Source organism: Armigeres subalbatus, chromosome 3 (genome assembly GCF_024139115.2).
Source record: "Armigeres subalbatus isolate Guangzhou_Male chromosome 3, GZ_Asu_2, whole genome shotgun sequence".
Classification (NCBI taxonomy): Eukaryota; Metazoa; Arthropoda; class Insecta; order Diptera; family Culicidae; genus Armigeres; species Armigeres subalbatus.
The window spans coordinates 72,996,276-73,017,839 of record NC_085141.1 but is presented as its reverse complement, the minus strand read 5'-3'; the positions used below and the strand labels follow the sequence as shown (position 1 = coordinate 73,017,839).

Below are 21,564 nucleotides of genomic sequence, written 5' to 3'. Positions count from 1 at the left end.
AGGTTAGGTATCGAAAAATTTCAAAACTGGAATCAAAATTTACGCTTTTTATCACTTCAAATGTAAGAATCAAAGCAGGATTTTCATTTTAAAGCATTTCATGTTCCTTTTAAATCACAAGAAACATTGCGTAGAACAGTTTAAAATTGTTCAGTGGTAATTTTCGAGAAAACTAAAATAAAAACCCTAATCAATCCACCTAGCGGTGTTGGTGCCTTTCTCGTGCAAAAAGGGGGAGTGTTTTTCAAGCGTGTTTTGCGCATAAAAAATAGATTTTAGGCCATAACTTCTGATCTTATTGTTTAATCTGTATTAGAGTATCTTGATATGAAACGTCTTACTTAGGGGACCAGGGGGCATTATGAACACCCGGGGCAGATTGGACACCCCCAATATTCTTGTTAATTCAATCATTTTTCTACTTTCAATGCAGCGAACTCTACAATCCTCTCATAAACAACTAATTTATAGCGTAGAAGCCATTGTTTTATTTTCTTAGAGCATAAATTTGACAAAAAAAGTTGGAATGTCTTCCAAATGGTTAAAAATTATAAGTTTCAACTCCCAAAAATAAGCTTTACTTTACCACAGAAGATGATTTCTCAATTATTAGTCATCCCATAGCAAAATTCTGTTATGTACAGTGCTCTGGCATGCATTTGTGACAAGTTTCCTTGATTTTTACAAAATTTCCAACAGTTTTTTAATTTGTTCACCTGTTGGGGCAAACTGAACACTCTATATGGGGGTAGAACTGACACCTTAAAAATTAAAAACATAACCTCAAACTCATCGAACTTGGCTTTCATATCGTCTAAGACGAATTAAGTACTGTCCATTTAATTCCACTAGTTAATTTTCGTTATCTTTGCAGATACGTATTTCGACCACAACTGTGTGGTCGTCTTCAGTGTCTTGTACTCGACTCGACTAGTACAAGTACAAGTACAAGACACTGAAGACGACCACACAGTTGTGGTCGAAATACGTATCTGCAAAGATAACGAAAATTAACTAGTGGAATTAAATGGACAGTACTTAATTCGTCTTAGACGGTTTAATACATTCCACTAAAAGAGCTTAATATATTTTTCTTTCATATCGTGTTATTTTCGTGTTATCATGGTGCGGAATTATAAATCGCTATAAAAGTTCCAGTACATGACTTATATACCATAGAAGCATATAAATACCATAAAAGTCGCTGAAAGTGCAACAAAAAAAGGAAGTGTTTTGTATAGATTTGGCAATCTCGTTGGCAAGTTGATCGGTACAACCCATTGGAAGGATTGGCGATGCCAGTAGGATGAATAAGAGTATGCATAGATTATGCAATGCTTAGAGTAGAGACGACTGGGAAGGGGTCTTGAAATAAGTTTGAGGATCCATATAAAAACAATCATATGCTTCATACAAAAAGTTCGACATACATGTATGAGGCCGGCTGAAAGTGGCATATTTTTGCGTTACGTAATCAATCTTCTTCTATTTACCATGGAATTAATTTAGAAAACGACCATATATCGCTTAAGAAGAGGGAAATGGATTTTCGGATGTTGATGATCCAAACACAATTTTACGTGTCTCATACAAAATCATGACAGGAAGATGAACAATTGGGTATACACTCAAAATAATTGTCACTTTAATTCCACTATAAAAAGTCATGTGGACTTTAAAAATCTGAACTTTCATCGACCTTACTGGAATCAAATAAATCTTACTCAAATCACAAGTGCATCTTAATAAGAAATGTAGTGGATTTCATAAGAAAACATAGAAAATAATATCTATATACCCTTCTAGTGAATTCTACTCAAAATGAATGTATGAAAAATATATGAGTGGGGTTCTCAGAGCGAAATCTATGTTTATCAACTATCGCCATTGAAACATTCTGCAAAAGCATTATGAGAACGATTTGCGAAGTAAAATGTTTGGGTATGAAATAGTTTTCTACTCCTAGGGTAACTGGCGGTAATGTTGGCCCTGGATGTAACATTGGCTCATCACGCAAATAAATCAATATTTCAGCGATAATACGTTGATTTGTAGGAAGATATTAACCACTGCTTCTTTAGAAAAGTGTATCAAACATATGGCTGCTTCATAACTCTAGATTTATACACTTCTTAAACTATTAAAAGCAATTATCTGGCGTGAAAAATCACTTTGACTCGGTTTTTTAGCAGCCATGTTTCGTTGACTTATGCAGGCTGGCTGTGCTAGAGTTTTTCATTTGCCAAATAAAAGAGTTTTCTGAATGAACATACCTGCTTTCGCACATCAGATGAATGGATAACAACCACACTATGTCAGTTATCATTTTTATTCCACAATTTCCATTAGTATAGCGACATAATTAACCAAAACTTTTTTGGACAATACTGGGGGCACCCGTAGCCAAATGTTGACATGCGCTTTCGATTTGTAGCACTACGTTAGTATAGGTGAAACTCTAAAATCAAAACATTCTCACCAATAACCCGTACTGGAGAAAATAACCGAAAGCTGCAGATAGAATATCCGATGCTTGCGATTAGGTTGCTGTAAATATTGTAAAAACAGTTTAATCCACTCAACCGTTAAATTTCTTTCGCAAATTACATAACGCTAAACTATTGTCAACCCACACCCAGCCCCTAGTAACGCTTCATATATGGTAGAGTTCTAAAATTTATAAAGTCCTTAACGCTCAGACAAGTACCCTCCCACAACCTAAAACGTCATGTAGTTTGTGAATGGGCCCTCATGATGCTTTTCTCGAATCACTTTCATTCGCAGAACATACCAAAAATAATTGCCTACCTTACGGCTTGAAAACACGATTCAAGCAAAAGCGATTCAAGCATCAACCTTTCGAGGTTCGATACACCATTTTCTTCATTATTTTGCAAATAAATTATTCAACGTCATTTCATGTGAATAATTTCAAGTCAAATTACTTGACAAATACCTTCATCATAATTTAGATCTATTATTGCTTGCAAAAAGCATTTTGATCTGTAAAATGATACCAAAAAAGTATTCTTTCAACTCGGGAAGTTGAAACACATGAGAGTTTTGAGAGGATTCACAACAGCTGATCGATATAGAGAGGAGTGGAATCAAACGCACGTACCAATCATGAAACTTCAATGCAGGCAGAGTTTAAAACAAGCATCCAATAATTGTATTTATGAATAATTGTGTAATATCAGGTAGTTAGCACAGTTATAACTGTTTATGCACAGTACAAAGCAAGGAATTGCCTAGAATAAGTTTTACAATTGGTTTTCTTCAGTAGTGCGTTATGCATCATCCCCACCTAAAGCATTGTTTACGTTTTGGAAAAAAGTTTCTTTGAGAGTATCGCGAGAGCGAGAGCAACACAACTGCCATGGTTTCAACTAGCAGTAAATCTCAAAATTATGCGGCAGCCAATAATTAACGTATGCAATTTGTTTGAAGGCACAACATGAGGGCTAGAACGTATAGCCTTTTTGCAATTGCAGTTTTTAAAACAGTTTTCATTTTTCTTAACTTCTTCACTTGCAAATATGATAAATATTTGGGAAATAAATGATACATAATATTATATTATAATAGTATTTTCGTTAGCATGTCCTTGGTAATCGTGCTATTGGGGGAATCTAAAACGCACTCTCACAATCAGTGTGGTAGTATTTTACATGCAACCAATAAGAATTCACGCCTCAATAAGATGATTTGATTTTCTCTGTTTGTTTGCATGCTGCCTTTATTCAACGCAAGCAAAATGACTGGTACTATAAACAGCAACCCATCTTTATCTTTCGTATGTTCGAAATCAACAATCACTCGTCCCAAGTGGGCTGAAAAATTATCCACATGATAGGGACACGGATGCCGATATTTTGGCCATTTCTCTCGAGACTTTCGCTGGTTTAAATGAGATATTGCGGACATTCATCGTCGTTTTTTGCTATTTGGCATCAAAACCAAATGTAAGCAAGCCGGCTGGTGGAATAATTCTGGTTGGAAATGCAATATATGAAGATTTATAGCGATAAATGTGCTCAGCCGTAGCATAATGGGCCAAGGTTTGAGCCGTTACCCCTATTTTTGCTCTCGTCCACTTCTAGTGGACGGGATACACATCACTGATAGGGATACTATAGAAAAAAAATATCAAAGTTTCACTTAAAATTTAAGTACATGGCCAAACAAAAATTCACTTAAATTTTATTTTATTTTCTAGTGAATTGAGAATAATGAGTGCCATCACTAACAAATCATTTAACTTTTACATCCGAAACTACATGGAAAATATCTGCATATGTTTTCAAGTAGCTTCTAAGTGAACATTATTTTGAGTGTAATATTTATGTTGGATGATCCATAAAATAGGTTACAATGGCATATAATCACAAGTAAGATAGTTTTCTTCATATTTTATAAGGGTGTCCATACTGCCCCATGGGGGTGTTCAATCTACCCCGCTACCTCCCCGAGAGTAGTGAAAAATTAACTTTTACAAAATCGTCCTATTTAATTGAAATTGCCTTATTTTCAATACGACTCAAAACAGAACTGGTAGTTAACGAGTAATAGTATCATGTAATTGCTAGAAATCTGAATTATATTCAATTTAAATCACCTAATATTGATTAAAACCTTAGGGTGTCCATATTGCCCCTTGTCCCCCTACGTCCAGTTACAATTATAATGCGGATCGTTGATATGAAATCTATATTATGTGACTTATTATAATTCATGGTCTGGATACGCAGTAGAAGCATAAGTACTAGAACGCTAGTGGCGCTGTAGTCATTTAAATTATTTTGCCAAATTATGCTTCAACAAGCTTCAATTGGCCATAATTTATGCATCATGTTGTAGTGCATGTTTGGTTTCATTACCAACATCGGTTTGACACTTGTAGTACCGGTACTTTGGCTGCCAGGTCGAAGTAACCTAGATGTTAGTCACGCGAACAGGAACGACATTAGCAATTTTATACTTTTGAATCAACTGGATACACTATAAGATTCAATGCCGAACTTCATAACAAGTAATGCATCATCTCACTTTCGATTCTTAAACTGTTGTAAATTTACTCTTCCACTGAATAATATTGTGTTTCTCTTAATTCCAGGCATCGTTCAACAAGACAGAAATCGTTACTCGGACTAAACTAATCAGAAATATACAACCATGTCGCTTCGTCTTGCATCATCTCCCTACTTCCGCCGTTTTCTTATGCCCAATAGAAAGGTAACCTGACAGGACTTTCTTTCATTCTACTTTATAATAGCAATGGAGGCTCCACTTCACTAATTCCCGTTTTATTTCTAGACCGTTCCATCACGCACAATGAGCCGCGACCCCTACTCCGATCCCAGAGGATTCACTTTCGCTGATATGAAGAAGAACCCAGCCGTATGTATTATACTATTTTTCATATTGTTTCATTTCGTTCTTTTTATTGAATACTATGTTTTCACTAAATCTAAAATCAGCTATCAACTAAGCCCAAATTTTACACTTAAAAAGCATTGATGGAAGCAACGTGCTGATAACTACTTATGTATTAGAAATAGGATATTTCCCTTTTTTTAGTGGTCTACAGGAAAGTTGTCCAATAGGTGACGTTCAGAATGAAAAATGAGAACGGGAAGAAAAACCGGGAAAACTTATCGATGCACAATGCCGTCTCTCGGCCGTTGCAGAACGTGTCATACTGGGGGATGTCCGAAGATCTATGATTTTTGTTGAAGCCGTTCTTGTTGAAATCGATCGCTTCCGAGAGGTCTTCGTCCGAATAGCCCTTCATGACTTTGGTCGCTACCGGGCCCATGTAGTTGTTGACGACGGCAAATTCCATCAGCGAGAGGAAAACGAAAACCGAACAGGATGACATCCAAACGTCAATCGCTTTCACGTACGAAACGGGCGGTAGTGATTGTTGGGATTGCGTGTTCTGGGTGGCTGTAAAATTAAATATAAAACATTAAACTTACTGTGTTCAATTGTGCTGGTTACGGTTTAACATAGTGTTCAATATTATTTTTTTAATATATGATATTTATTACAATTTTTTCCTCAATATAATCAACTGATATAATAGGCTCTAAAGATAAAAACAATGGAATTACCGTTCCCTTTCTTGGTCTCATACTTCCCATTTTCATCATAACAAAACTTTAGCTCAAATTTTACCACAAAAATCTCCAGAAGATTTTTTTATGAAATGATTTAGGCATTATTTCTCTCCACTATTCTATGTATACAAGGTTGCAAGGCATACAAGGTTTATGCAATGCAAGAATTATTTCAAATATCCCAAGAACAACTCTAGAATATTGGAATGGAAATCCTTCATGAGCAAACCCTATGAGTAGCGAAATAATGCAATGTGGTGGCCTATCGTACCAGATGTTCCGGAGTAGAAAGTTGTTAAATTACTGCAGTCGAAGCTAGGGACTACGGACTTACGCGTCGTTGTGAAATTGGTTGCTCGAGACGTAAGTTTCTTAAGTTTCGTGTCGTACAAAATCGGGATGCTTCCCGATTTTAAATCGATTGCACTCGCTGCTGATACATGGCCCCATGGAATTAGGTTTCGAGCATTTGAAGACCTAGGTTGACAACAGCGATTCTGGACGAGACTCCGGAAACTGTTCGCCAGCATTATTTTCTGCTTTCAATGAACAAAACATATCGCCGGCTCCTACTCATCTCAGTCACTGTATCTCTAATTTGCCTGGAGCGCAATCATCGACCACTTCGCTAATACTGCTACCAATATCAACGTCGCCGATACCGGATGCAGGATCCATACCACTAACAGCTTATTATTAGAACGTAGGTGGAATGCACACGAAAACCAGCGAATTCTTCCTTGCCGCTGCATCCAGCGATTATGACATTATAGTTATTACTGAAACTTGGCTCAGAAGTGATGTGCAAAACACCGAACTTGCTGATAATTACAACATCTTTCGATGCGTTCGCAGCAGCTCAACTAGTAGTCTCCAACGAGGTGGAGGAACTCTCATCGCAGTTGAATGCTTTCTAACAAGTGTGTCGGTTCATCTATCGGAGAGTGAAACACTTGAGCAGGTTGTTGGGAAGGCCATGCTCACCCATAAATCCGTTTATATCTGTGGCATTTACTTGAGGCCAAACAGTGATCCCGATAAATTTGTTTTGCATTCCGACTGTGTAAACCAAATCGTCAACATAGCTACTCCCTGTGACACCGTAATCGTAGTTGGGCATTATAACCTTTCTCGGCTCGAATGGTTATATGATGACGAAGTGGAAGGATACTTGCTAACCAACACTTCTTCCGAGCAGAAGTTAACTCTAACTGAAACTTTGATTGCTAGTGGCTTGAAGCAAATCTGCAATGTATCAAATTCGAACGGAAGACTTCTTGACTTGGTATTTGTAAGCGACAGCCCTGACCGCCACTACAAACCGTTCCTTCTACGTCTGGAGTTTCGTAACCCGGTTCATCATCTCCTATCTACTGTAGAAGAAATGAATTTAGATTTTGACTTCTATCGCTGTGACTACGAGGCTGTGAAGAACGAGCTAAATTCACTAAATTGGTTCCAGATACTCAGTGGAGACGATATTAACACCTCGATTACGAAACAGAAATCTTCTGCAAACCGTTGAATCGGAGAACGAAAATCTCGTGTCGTCTACCTTTCGTGAGTATGTTCACCGTGTACAAAATTAAGTTAAATCGAACCCGTCAGTTTTCTGGCGCTTCATCAAAACCAAGAAAAAAATCGCATGTGATGTTATCCACTGTGAGTTTTGCTGATGTTACATCCAACGATATCGCTGCATCTGCTGAACTATTCGCAAGTTTTTTTTTAAGTAAATGTACAATACGAATCCTCCTTCAGATTCGACAGACCTTCTTAACTCTCTTCCATCAAAGAACATGAACTTCCCGCACCCCACATTCTCCGTAGCTGAAATTTCAAAAAAAAACATTAGGAGCTGTCGATCCATCGAAATGTCCAGGTCCAGATAGACTACCTCCTGTTTTCATTCAACGATGTGCTGACGTATTAGGATTGCCAGTTTGCATTCTGTTCAACATGTCGCTTGCGCTAGGAGTCTTCCCAGATGAGTGGAAAATATCAGCAGTTTCTTCAATTCATAAGGCAGGTAGCTCCCATAATGTTAAGAACTATCGTCCAATCTCGATTTTTAGTTGTCTGACCTGGGTGGCTGCTAAGCCTGTTATCTCTGAGTACCAACATGGCTTTGTACGAAATCGCTCAACTGTCACAAACCTGATGACCTACACTAGCATGCTGAATTCTAACCTGGAGAAAAGATGTCAAGATGATGTCATATGCTGTCATTTACATCGACTTTTTGAAGGCTTTCGATAAAGTTCCTCATGGATTAACTTTAAAGAAATTAGAACGTTTGGGATTTCCTGACTGGATTGTCAATTGACTGCGTTCTTACCTGATTTGTAGGTCATCCTTCGTTAAATTAGGCACTGTCTCATCCAATACGTATCCCACGCCATCCGGAGTGCCACAAGGCAGTAACCTAGGGCCGCTGATTTTTATCATCTTCGATTGATTTCCGACGCGGTCGATCAACCGTACACCAACTGACCCGAGTTACCAACGTCCTCAGACGGAACAAGTTTGTTTCAAAAGCATCCGCCATGGCCTCACTCGATGTCGAGAAGGCATTCGACAATGTATGGCATGATGGCCTTGTGTACAAACTACAACGCTACAATCTTCCCAGCTACCTGGTGAAAATCATCAACAATTACCTGTCGGTAAGAACATTCCGGGTCTCTATCAACGGAGCGAGTTCCGATGCACGCAACATTGTCGCAGGCGTCCTCCAGGGCAGTTTCATCGCGCCCCTGCTGGTAAATTGTTCACCTCCGACATGCCAGAACCTCCAGAAGGCGGCATTCTATCTCTGTTCGCAGATGACATCTCCGTCGTCTAGAACAATAGAGTGTTCAGAGCGCTAGTGGCAAAACACCAACGAGGCCTGGATGCCCTGATAGAGTACCTCACCAGCTGAACCCAGGTTATCATTTTCCCCCACCCTAAACATGTTCCGCCTGAGGACTGTAAAATCATCCTTAATGGCACGACTGTGGAATGGGGAAAAGACAGCAAGCTTATTTTCCGGCAACAGGTTGACAAGACAGTAACGAAATGTAACGTTTTGTTGAAACTAATGTATCCTTTGATCAACCGTCGGTCGGTCGTCATTTTCGCTGAAAAATAAGCTTTATCAAAAAAGCAAATCATCCTTCCTGTGGTCGAATACGGTATGTCGGTCTGGGAGAGCTGCGCTAAAGCCCATCACCTTAAACTTGAACGGGTTCAAAACAAATTCCTGAGGATCATCCTCAACACCCCTCCCAGGACACTTGTTTTTCTCTAATCCCACTAAATAATATTATTGTGGATTTACCCGACGACTCGGTATTCATTGACTACGAAAAAGCTTTCGACCGTCTCAATCACGAGAATATGTGGGGCGCCCTGAGACACAAGGGAGTTCCTGAGAAAATCATCGGCCTCATCGAGGCACAGTACGAGGCCTTCTCGCGTAGAGTGCTGCACAATGGAGTCTTGTCCGACCCTATCCGGGTCGTAGCTGGTGTGAGGCAAGGATGTATTCTATCACCGTTACTGTTCCTCATCGTAAACGACGAGATTCTGGTAGATGCGATTGACCGTGAACCAAACCGCGGGCTGTTATGGCAGCCTATGACCATGGAGCACCTAAATGACTTCGAATTGGCGGATGATGTTGCACTCCTCGCGCAACGGCGCTCTGATATGCAGAGTAAGGTCAACGACCTTGCCGAGCGCTCCTCTTCGGCAGGTTTAGTCATCAACGTCAACAAAACCAAATCGTTGGATGTAAACACGGTGACTCCTTCCAGTTTCACAGTAGCCGGGCAACCAGTGGAGAATGTTGAAAGCTTCCAATATCTTGGTAGCCAAATGGCGTCAGACGGCGGTACCAAGATCGACATAGGCGCACGGATAAAGAAAGCAAGGGCTGCCTTTACGAGTTTAAGAAATATCTGGAAAAACAGGCAGATAAGTGAACGCACCAAAATACGAATTTTCAACTCTAACGTGAAATCTGTGCTGTTATACGCTAGCGAAACATGGTGTGTATCAGTGGAGAACACTCAACGGCTGCAGGTGTTCATTAACAGATGCCTGCGGTATATAATTCGGGCCTGGTGGCCTCACAACTGGATCTCAAATAACGAGCTCCATCGTCGTTGTCACCAGAGGCCGATAGCAACAGAAATTCGGGATCGGAAGTGGGCTGGGTCGGCCACACTCTACGTAGGGGCGGAAACGAATTCTGTAAACAAGCATTAGACTGGAACCCAGCGGGACATCGCAGCAGAGGCAGACCCAGAGGCTCATGGCGGCGAAGCCTCAATAAAGAAATAAAAGAAGTCGACCGAAATCTAACCTGGCAACAGGTTAAAGCGATAGCCGGGCAACGCTCATGATGGAGATCTTTCAAGTCGGCCCTTTGCACCACCGGAGGTGTACAGAATCCATAAGTAAGTAAGTAATTTACTCGACCAATGGATTCGAAGGTCGGTTCACTTGTTTATTTCAAACGTTCCCTTTTCCACCAAGATTTGTCAAACTCAATGAATGTTTGTAAGATTACCTTGTTTTTTGCTCCTTGTCTATCAAAACAGATGTCAAAATATCGGATAAAGAAAGAGAAGTCCGAGGGAAACAGCAAAAAGCACGTGGCATACTTGTCAGTTTTGACAGATTTTACTATGAAGACGGGTGTGAAGGTGAAAACGGCGATTTCAACGACCGTTCAAGGAGCGACTATAGGGTCCAATAGGGAAATCCACGTACAATATTGTCGGAAGGAAATATTACGCATTGCAAGAATAATTTGGAATCATGGAAAATTCAAAGCGCCCTCAATGAATATTTCCCGGAAAATGATCAAAGGCAGCTGATGCTAAATTTGCGATGTTTTGTTTATATTTATGTTCATGACATTTCTTTATCTAAACCTATCAGAAAATTAACAGGATTAGTGGGAATATTTTAATATTTGAAGCCTCAACTTCAGATAATGAAGGATGTGGTGATAAAAAGAATAATAATAAATTAATAAAACCGCAAGTTTTTAAGCTCTATATTTTACTGTTTTCCAATAAAATTGCCTCACAAAACCAAATTTGGGTACCGAATTTCAGGAGAAGAGAAGGTGAAACACTAAATATGCTCCAGCACTCTGTGAGTTTTAGGAAACAGCGGGGTCATAGAGCTAAAAAACCCTTACTTTAGCCACTATGAGTTGTGGGGCTTCCCTAGGATGTGGTAGAGTTTATGCATGAGCTCTTTTACGCTTACAAAAAAGGTGCATGTTTTCGCAAGTGTGCTCTACCACAGCGACCGTGTGCCGCTCAAAGTACACTAGCTTAAGACCTAGTGTTGAATAGTACTCTAAACAGACCTAAACGATAGCCCCCCGGCTCCGACGAGACAGAAGGTTTGCGAAGGTCCAATTAGCCGCTAGTAAAACAATTACACAACTGTGGTAAAATTCGGTCCCTCTTACTAATTTCAGGTTAGTCAACACCTCGGTAGGTTACTGATTACTGCTAATCATCAAATGTTCCCATGTTTAGGTTGGTTCACGCCATTCAATAATTAGACTTATGACAGTTGTTTTTTTATGTTTGAACTCCATCCAACGCACACTATGTATGATTTATTCTATGCGGGGATTTGCCTCTGCGCGTTATTTCCGCGAAGCTATCCAAATTTTTCTTTTTCTCCGTAATAATTACAGTGAGTCCAAAAAGTATTCGTCTAGCTGTGTGTTTTCTAGAAAATATCAAAGATAGAATCTAGTAAGCTCAAAAAAATAAAACTATCGATTACATTGTGTAGCAAATTAATCAATTCATCTTTATTGTTGAAAATCAAACAAAAAAATAAAACAATAACAAAAACAAAGGTAACAAAACATAACAATTCATTAAATACAGGCTCAAAAAGTATTCGTCCATTCAGGTTTATCGCGCTTTTGAAACGAAAACAGGGGGTGTAGAATGGAATGTAATATTTCGTTGGATTCCCTGTGTATCTATTACGGGCTGTAGTTCTTGTGGCATGGAACTGACCAAATTAGCCGTAACGGGGGATGGAATATTCTTCCATACTTCTTTCAACACTAATTTCAATTCGTTGTTGTTGGAAATATGACTTTCACGAATTTCACGAAAAGTTTGTCTTTCAGAACCTTCCAATGGAGTTAAATTGGATTCATATCTGGGCTCTGAGGAGGCGTTTTAAGTTGATTGGAGTATTATAGAGTAGCTACAGCTTAATACTTTGGGCTGTGTGCTTGAGGTAATTATCACCTCGTAAGATGTATGTTCCCTGTAAGCCCCATTTCTCAGCACTGGCATTCAAATTTTCTTTCAAAATTCGGATGAACATTTTGTGATACATAATTCCTTCAATAATGTGAAATTTTCCCACACCGGTTGCGCTCAAGCACCTCAGAGACTATGACCGAGCCCTCACCATGCTTTACTGCTCAAAAAGATTCTGCGGCTGTATCTCAATATTCCTTTTCCGCCATACCATTCATCGGCCATTTGATCCAAATATGCTGTACTTGCTTTCGTCAGATAACATGACTTGATTCCGAAAGTCATCCTTCTAACAGCGATATGTTTAGCTGAAATCGAGCTGTTTTTAATAATTTGATGGCTCACTTGAATTTTCTTCCGTGATACTCGCCCATTATACCCATACTTTTCACAGGTATTTCTGTTCGTATTGGTTCATATCTGACCACTTCTTCTCTCCAACTCACTTGCCTATATGGGTGAACTCGTTTTTAAGGATTTTTTTATTTTCCGCACAATAAATCGCTCATCGTTATAAGTTTACCATCGTTTCACGTTGTAGATTGATGATCGGGTGGAACAAAGCGGAATGGAATCGTCGGTGTCTTCTCAGGATATCTGACTCAGGTAGTAATAAGGAAACAGTTGTTTTCACTTTAAACGCTCGAACTCGAAGAAGAGCTCTACGGAGTTTATTCTTTGTATTTAACGTTTTACTGACGTTACACTTTTTGACAGCGCATTTACGCTGAATCAAATTTACCCATTTTAGGGTACATAACAGCTCTCCCCCCTTAGAGTTTTACAGCTTATATACAAATTTTTCATAATTATAATTTTTTTTCTTAATTCTAAATACAATTGTAACATTATACAATTCAGTTTTCTTTTTCAGATCAATTTCACTAGTATACATAACTCGGATCAGTCTTCATGACTTTTTTTCTTTTCGAACGCCTTGGTGGCATGCTAGGTGGGTCGTCCACCATCGATTTCGCTCTTTTTCTTCGGATCCTGACATCTTCATCAGGAAATCCTAGGAACTCCTCTTCATCTTGATCGCTGCCATTTCGAATTGCCGTTTCCGCCATTTGAGCCGAAAATGTTACATTCGATCGAACCATCGAGTCCGGATTAGCAGCTGGCCTAAGCTGTGTTCTATGTGCGTTTATTGGAACGTTTGAAATTTCCACCTGGAAGACATTTTGAGAAACTTGCTTTAAAAAAATTGCCTTAATCCACCTAGCATGGTTCCGAGGATTATGGTTTTTATACCACACCTCATCACCAGCTATCAGGTTTTGCAGACGATCAGTAAAACACTTTTATGTTTGCTTATATCATCATGCAGCTGATTTGGAGGATTTTGTGGTACAACTTCGGGTTTCAGATAATGTTTATAACTCTTTTTTGGATTGATAAGATCAATTAATGTCTTCGGAGCATAAGAAAAAATCTTCTCCGATGGGAATCGCCCATCACTTGATGTACAGTAGTTACGAAAATTAATTAAAAATAGGCTAATCTGATCCTCAAGGTCCAATTCACTAACTTCTGGTTCAAGTAAAAACTTTTTCAAAACCTCTTTAACAGTACGTACAAGTCTTTCTGCCTGACCATTACTGGCAGGATTGTACGGAGGACTCTTTAGAACATTTATTCCTTGTTTTACCAAAAAATTGACAAAAGTATGTGAATTGAAAGGAGGACCTCCGTCAGAAACTAAGACATCTGGCAACCCAAAACGAGCAAAAAATGCTACTAATTTTTTTAGTACTTTACTCGTATCTGTACCCCTCTTCATCCACTCTATCTCCACCCACTTTGAGAAGCTATCTACCATAAGCAAAAATGTGTGATGTTGAAAATAAAAGAAATCAACATGCACTCTACTAAAAGGCCTTGTTGTTGGAATCCAGTGAGACTTCATTTTTGATTTTGGTACTATCGCCATTCCATTGCATGCATCACAATGAGTGACAAAACTTTCAATATCTTTATTTATACCAAACCAGTATACAAATCGTCTAGCTAACTGTTTCATTTTTACTACGCCACCGTGGTTGGCATGTAATAGTTTCAAAACTACCTTTTGCATTGATTGCGGTATGATTACCCTGTCCTGGTACAACAAGCACTCGTCAACAATTTCTAAATCATGCCGATTTGAAAAAATGTTCGCAAAACGCTTGTCAAGACTTTTTGGCCAACCACAGTTGATGTAAGTAATAATTTGTTGCAGAAATGTATCGTTCTTTGTCTCGTTTGCTATTTTTTTGTATTCCACTGGTAATTCGTTTCCAAAGTTTAAACTGTTTATAATATTTGTATCATACTCACTAGGCACTAATTGCTCTAAAGGGAATCTGGAACAAAAGTCCGCATTCCCCATTTGTGAAGATGGCCTGTATTTTATTTCAAAATCATATATTGAAAGCTCTAAAATATATCTTTGTAATCTTGTGACATAAATAGCATGCTTTCCTTCTTACCAAAGATACCTACTAGGGCTTATGGTCAGTAAACACATAAAAAAATTTGCCATAGAGGAATTTGTGAAACTTTTTGATGGTAGAAACTAATGCTAAAGCTTCCAGATGGAGAATTGGGTAGTTCTTTTGGGCTGAGTTTAACGAAAATGACGTAAAACAAATCGGTTTTTCAACGTCGTCAATAATATGCGCAATCACTCCTCCTAAGCCATAACCAGATGCATCAGACACTACTGCTATTGGTTTGTTTGGGTCATAAAACTCCAAAATATTGGCTTTCATTAAATGCATTTTCGCAACTTTCGTTCCATATAAATTTAACATCGGTTTTTAAAAGATTGTACAAGTGATACAACTTAGAAGAAAGACGCGGTATAAATTTATGATAATAATTTATCAAACCCAGAAAAGATTTGAGTTCCGTTACAGTTCTGGGATTTTTTGCATTTTTAATTGTTTCAATTTTATCAGGGCAAGGCATTAAACCATCTTGGCAAATAATATGCCCAAGATAATTTAGCTCTGTAACGAAAAACTTACATTTGTCGTAATTTACCTTAATATTTGCATTAGATAATCTTTCAAGAACCAATTCAAGTCTTTGTAAACAATCGGCCAAATTTTTTCCAGCAATAAGCACGTCATCTAAATAGCAGTACACAAATTCTAAATCTTTTAAAACTTGATCCATTACCTGCTGAAAAATGGAAGCACTAGAGGAAGCCCCCTGTGGTAATCTGTTGTAGGTAAATAAACCTTTAATTGTGTTTATCACCATGAACTTTCTTGAATTTTCAGAAAGAGATAGCTGGGTGTACGCGCCTTCTAAATCTAGAGCACAAAACATTTTACAACCCGCCAATCCAGCAAACAAATCTTGAGCTGTTGGTAATGGATAGCTATTCGGTACAATTACCTTATTAACCGAAACCTTGCAATCTATTACAAGTCGGATGTCATTATTTTTCTTTGGCACTACTATAATTGGTGACGCCCACTCACTTGTCTGTACTGGAGTGATGACATTTTCTTTTTCTAGTTTATCTAAGTAAACCATGACCTTATACCTTAAACGATAAGGGACATTATAAGCTTTTTTGAAAATTGGTCTGTCTGATTTCAAAACCAGATCGGCCTTAAACCCACTTATTGGTGATGTCAAATCCTTAGAAAATATATGCTTATACTTTTGTTGAATGCCGCGAACTAAAGTATCATTATTTTCATTCATTAAAATGTTGTTTACTTGTAGAGAGTTGCAAAAGTAATTTCTCCAGCTAGGAATAAATACGTCTAGCCATGATCGTCCCAATAGAGGATAAAACTTATTTTTACAGTTTAGCACCAAAAGCCTCAATTTTTCAGTTTTTCTCTTAAAATTTACTGTTACATCTGTTTCGCCAGCTATTTGTAGTTTTGCTCCATCTACTACCACTAGATTTTTAGCAGACTTTTGTAGAGATTTATTAAAAAGCGAAAAATACTGTGTTTTACTTATAACAGAAACAGAGGAACCACAGTCAACCTCCATTTCCACGAATTTATCCTCAATACGAACATTCACCAGACAAGGTTCACTAATTTTATTAAGGGACACCACATTCATGCACTGAAAATCACCTGAATCAGAATCGTCACTCTCTTCCGAATCCTGGGTCGTCATCCTGTTTAACAGCTCTGATACATCCGGTACATTAGTTCCTGAGGTTCCTGGCTTCATCTGCTCCAAAAGTTGTACGGAATCCTTGCGCATATTTTTCAATTTGTAGCATTTCCTTTTCAGATGACCTTGCATCCTACAGAAATCACAAAAACGTGGATCGGAAACTGATTGATCTCCCCGTCGTCTCCAATCCACAGACCTCGGCTTTTGGAAATTGTTTTTATACCTGTTATTTCGATATTGATAGCCACTATTTCGATCTATATACTGCGGTTGGAAACCCAACCTGCTTTTCACCGGCATTCGATTTCTATCAGCTTTATAATTAGTTTTGTAATTTCTTGATTTATTATACACTTGTGCCAATCTATGAAGAGCAGTACCCGCAGGGGCACCATTTCCCATAGCGGCAATACGATGAAAATTAGGACTAATATTCGCAGAGAGCGTTTGCGCATTACTTCTCGCAGCTTCCCAGGTTTGAATTATTTTTTCAGCAGTTTCTAAAGTTTGATCTGGATCACTTAAAATGCGTTGTTTTAAAGCTACATCTTTCAAACCTGCGAGCAACCTATCTCTGATAGCAGTGTCTTTGAATTCACCATATGCGCAAAGCTCCGCTTGAATCTTTAAAGCCAGTAAAAAATCCTCAACCGATTCGTCCAAATCTTGAACACGCTGATTGAAAGTGATTCTTTGGCATACACCAGAAGCTGTTTTGTCCAATCTTGCTTTAAGTTTCTCAACCATAACAGCCAATGAAACTTCAAGTAAATCTCCGGTGGGAAATAATTTCCGCAACTCGGAATAAATGAAGGAACCACTCAAGGTTATAAAATGAGATTTTCTATCATTTTCTGCAATCTTATTTGCGAGAAAAAAGAACTCCAATCGCTCTACCCAATGCGTAAAAGAAGTGCCTTTACGGAAAGGCTCAATCGTGGTGGTAAAAGATATCGACATTGTACGCCTTGGTTTCACTTTTTGGTATAACACAATGAGTTATTGTTTTAAAAAATCAATGGGCAAAAGTAAATAATAAAAAAAACAAAAGAAAGCAATTGGCACTGTTAACCCAAAACAATGGAAAGAAAATAAATTAAATGACTCACCCTATTCTTCCAGACCGTTTTCGCTTCCACTCACCAGCGTCGGAATGGTACCCGTATTGAATCCTCTGGAGCCCGGTGCAACAAATCCAACGAACGTCGTCGTATTTCGACTCAGCGTCTTAAAATTCTTTCGATCTATGGCTTCTGCATCAGCATATACCCTGCGAGCGTCGGAATGGTACCAATAGTACCCGGAGGGTTAAATCCAGCGAACGTCGTACTTCGTAATTTGACCCAACGTCGTAAAATTGTCCCTTCCTTGCCTTCTGCACCAGCGAACCAGCGTATACGCAACGTAGACCCAGCGAGCGTCCTTCGCTAGTATCGCCAAGGTTGAAAAGTGTTTGGTATTTTGAACCGCAACGAATCCAGTCGGTATCGAATCAACAGCGTTGCCGAAAAGTTGTCCACAACATCCAAATCCAGCGAAAACCGCAAGCGAGTGTAATTTCAACACTGCAATGAAAGGTCCTTTGCAAAAAATAATCCTCGTCGCCACTTTCACGTTGTAGATTGATGATCGGGTGGAACAAAGCGGAATGGAATCGTCGGTGTCTTCTCAGGATATCTGACTCAGGTAGTAATAAGGAAACAGTTGTTTTCACTTTAAACGCTCGAACTCGAAGAAGAGCTCTACGGAGTTTATTCTTTGTATTTAACGTTTTACTGACGTTACACTTTTTGACAGCGCATTTACGCTGAATCAAATTTACCCATTTTAGGGTACATAACACATCGCTGACGACCACTCTGTTATTTTTTTGATAGATTTTCTGTGGCGCTGATGCGATCAATCACCAATTAAATGGTTGAATTTTTGCTACCCTTGGTCTACCCACATTTCTTGCAAAGTCATAACCCGAGCAAAGTCTGAAAACATAATGAGAGCATATAGAAAACATATTTTGATTTTGACATCAAATTGAAATCATAATTTGTTTTCAAATATGAATCATAATGATTGATTACATATTTTGATCTCATTTTGCTGTAGATTTCTAAATTGTATCATCTGACAGCAAACTGTGTACTAATTTTGTTATCAGAACCAATATCAAAATTAGTTTTCGATTTGCTCTCATCGATAGCAGGAATTGTTTTCGATTTGATGTCACAGTAAGATTTTTCTGCTGTAGATTTTGATCTTTTAACCGTTAAAACGACCAAAAGGATATCAACCTGAGTTATCAAAATTAGGCGATTTCACAACAACAAAATCAGTTATCTATTTGCTCTCAAGCTTTGCTCGGGAAGTCAACTTGCACTAATTATGCAGGCGTAGAAAAAGTTTTTTTTTCATTTGGACTCATCTTTTTACTTTTCCCACCCATGGTGCTTCTATTTTCCGCGTCAAGTTCAAACAAAACAAAAATATGATTTGATCTGTCATTGAATATTGACAAAAATGTTGCTAGACATCACTAGAGTGTGCTAATGTAATTACATGCGAATAAAACTATTATATTCGTGTTTCACTCGATTATTTTCTGAATAGACGAATACTTTTTGAGCGAGCGAAATTGGCGAAATTTAGATATTCTCTACATACCAGAAAAAGGAATTGAAATTTCTATTTGTTTTTGAATAATAATCATGCGTTGATAAGTTTTCTACCAAATTTAGAAGAAAGTTTTTTGATTTCACTTCTATCACGCCTAAGTTTTACATTTTACTAAAGAATATGCAGCTAGACGAATACTTTTTGGACCCACTATATGAATACTGCACAACTGGCAACCTTGGCCATCATTTAGAAGGAGAAATGCAAGAAGTTGCAAAAAGCGAAAATGTCAGAAGAAATTGTTCAAAACCAGGAGGGTGAAACGCCTGCCATCCGCGGTACAATGGCACTCTACCCAACATCGTTTTTGGTACTACTGTTTTTGATACCCAGTTGCTGGGTAGTATACCCGAATTCAACGCTCATTTTGGGTGATTGGCTTGTACGCAGTTAGTGCTAATTATCGGTAATTAACTTATCCTGGCGAAAACTTGCAATAGGTTGAGGTGCATCGAGCATTTTGTGTTTGTATGGCTTCTTTATGTCGAAAAATAGCTCGTCAATACTTCCGAAGTTTTGTTATCATTAATCAATCGAAATTAAAACAAAAACATTGTACGCCATATTGAATGAATAGTGGGTAGGCGTATTAGCCTTTCCTTCAGTCCCCTGTTCAAAACAAAAGCACGTGGTTCTTACACCGTTTGCTTTCATCTGACATTTATCGATGTCAAAATCCATTGTAATCGACACCGTCACACTTTTGATCACAGTTTGGAACCGTCACACTTTCAAACTGTGTGTGAACAGCGCAATATTGAAAAAAAACTATGCGGTTTAGTGCAATGCTTTCGTTGAAAATCGCAAACGAGTTAGTGCGCACTAGGGATCCTATAATGAGAGATATGCGAAAGCGGCCATTGTAAGCCAATCGAGCATTGAGAACTGTCAAAACGTGAGCCAAATGAACGTTGTTATTGTTGCAGATTGAGACGAGGTTGAGAGGTATTGAGATAAATTTTAAGAAAAGTTTCATCGAATAAATAATTTGTTTTACTTTCGCGAATAGAAGTAATATAGTTTTTGTATTGTGTTTCGCCTGTTTGTATTGCACTTTTATTTTAGTGATAAAGCTTATTTAAACACTGTTAGTGGACAGACAAACATATTCCAAATTGTTATCAAATGTAAAGTCATATACAAGCTTCAACACTTTGCGCTGCGGCAAGTGCTGGAAGCGTTTGCTAACAAAAGTAACAGCGTTGCTAAATCGTCTGGAAAAGTATTTGCATATCTCTCATTATAGGATCCCTAGTGCGCACGTGAAGACTCGATTGATTTGATAAAAGATATTTTAGTTACTAGATACATATTGTCGCTGTCGTCGCTGTCCGGAACATCTTTTGCTGGCGAGGATAGGGGAGCTAAATGTCAAAGAAGGAAAATCCATACGATTTGACAGGTATGTACCACACATGTTTCGGACAGCAGAACAAAGGGAACCGAAGCGACAATCTTTATCTAGTAACTAAAATATCTTTTGATTTGATTGATTGAGATTTGAGAATAGTTTTCCAAAACTTAACGCTAATAACGCCTGCTGGGTGAATTAGGTGGAGCTGTCATTTTCCTTACGGAAAAATATTTCGTACGGAAAAGTGACACTCCTCCCATACTAAATTTTAGTACGCTGCTGATACGGATTGGATTTACAGAAAATTTGATCAAATTACCAAAGTTAATTTGACAGCTGATTCAGTATGGGAGAAATGTCACTTTTCCGTACGGAATAATGGTACGGCTTTACCACAGATAAGCAAGATAGTAAAACCTATTTTACTGTTGTGGGATTAATTAGATGATGCAGTAAATTCAGCTTACTGAACAATTCACAGGCTTTTTACAAAATGAACAAAAATGCGAGTGTTACAAATATGCGATCATGGGCAGTATAAATAACAGTCAAACTTGAAACACCCATTACACTCACCCAATGTTAGAAGCGACGTAACGCCAAGCGTAACACGCGCGGGAATCGCTTCCGGTTTAATCCAGAACGAGATCCACGACATGACGACAATCAGTGCCGACGGGATGTAGGTATGGAACAGATGGTAACCCAACCGCCGACGTAGGTTGAACACCACCGCCAGGCAGGTGAAATTCCCCGTCGAGTACTCGATCGTACAGTCCGTGGTGTAGTTGTTACTGATGTCCAGCTGAGGAAGTTCGATCTCCGGGTTCACCACCAGCGGGTCAGTCATGTTCCAGATGAATACTAAATCCTGAACGGTGTGGGACACTGCCGGATAAGTCGTAAGGGAGGGGAAGAAGAATGTTTTATTAACAGGCATAATGGTTCATGGGGGGAATTTGTAGCTCAAATCATTTGTTAT

General features: G+C 38.6%; 3 protein-coding genes across 5 annotated transcripts in view; 1 reads left to right on the top strand and 2 right to left on the bottom strand.

Annotated features, from left to right (window-relative positions):
- LOC134225239 (uncharacterized) overlaps positions 1 to 21,564 on the top strand; it is an 85,082-nt gene that overhangs the window by 9,927 nt on the left and 53,591 nt on the right. Inside the window, exons 2-3 of the mRNA XM_062705150.1 lie at positions 5,117 to 5,235; positions 5,317 to 5,400. Coding sequence (XP_062561134.1) covers positions 5,176 to 5,235; positions 5,317 to 5,400 — 144 coding nt within the window. The 5' untranslated portion in view covers positions 5,117 to 5,175. The remainder of the gene's footprint in view (positions 1 to 5,116; positions 5,236 to 5,316; positions 5,401 to 21,564) is intronic.
- LOC134225237 (RNA-binding protein Musashi homolog 1-like) overlaps positions 5,751 to 21,564 on the bottom strand; it is a 153,158-nt gene continuing 137,344 nt past the window's right edge. For 2 of the 3 annotated variants that reach the window (XM_062705147.1, XM_062705145.1), the window contains one exon: positions 5,751 to 5,949. In XM_062705147.1, the coding sequence (XP_062561131.1) occupies positions 5,889 to 5,949 (61 nt within the window). In that variant the 3' untranslated portion in view covers positions 5,751 to 5,888. Of the gene's footprint in view, positions 5,950 to 21,292; positions 21,471 to 21,564 lie in introns of those variants that run through there. The other variant, XM_062705146.1, reaches the window with a different exon arrangement.
- LOC134225238 (uncharacterized) lies at positions 12,129 to 17,580 on the bottom strand. Its single transcript, XM_062705149.1, has 2 exons — positions 16,513 to 17,580; positions 12,129 to 13,593 (listed from the first exon to the last, which is right to left on the bottom strand). The coding sequence occupies exons 1-2, from the start codon at positions 17,516 to 17,518 to the stop codon at positions 13,559 to 13,561; spliced, it is 1,041 nt and encodes a 346-aa protein (XP_062561133.1). The 5' UTR covers positions 17,519 to 17,580; the 3' UTR covers positions 12,129 to 13,558.

Bases quoted from the DNA above. Each gene is read 5' to 3' on its own strand.
- LOC134225238 (XM_062705149.1), bottom strand. From the start codon at position 17,518: ATGTCGATATCTTTTACCACCACGATTGAGCCTTTCCGTAAAGGCACT. The intron at 13,594-16,512 runs GTGATTTTCAGT...AATGTCTTCCAG, and splicing joins GAGTGACGATTCTGATTCAG to GTGGAAATTTCAAACGTTCC.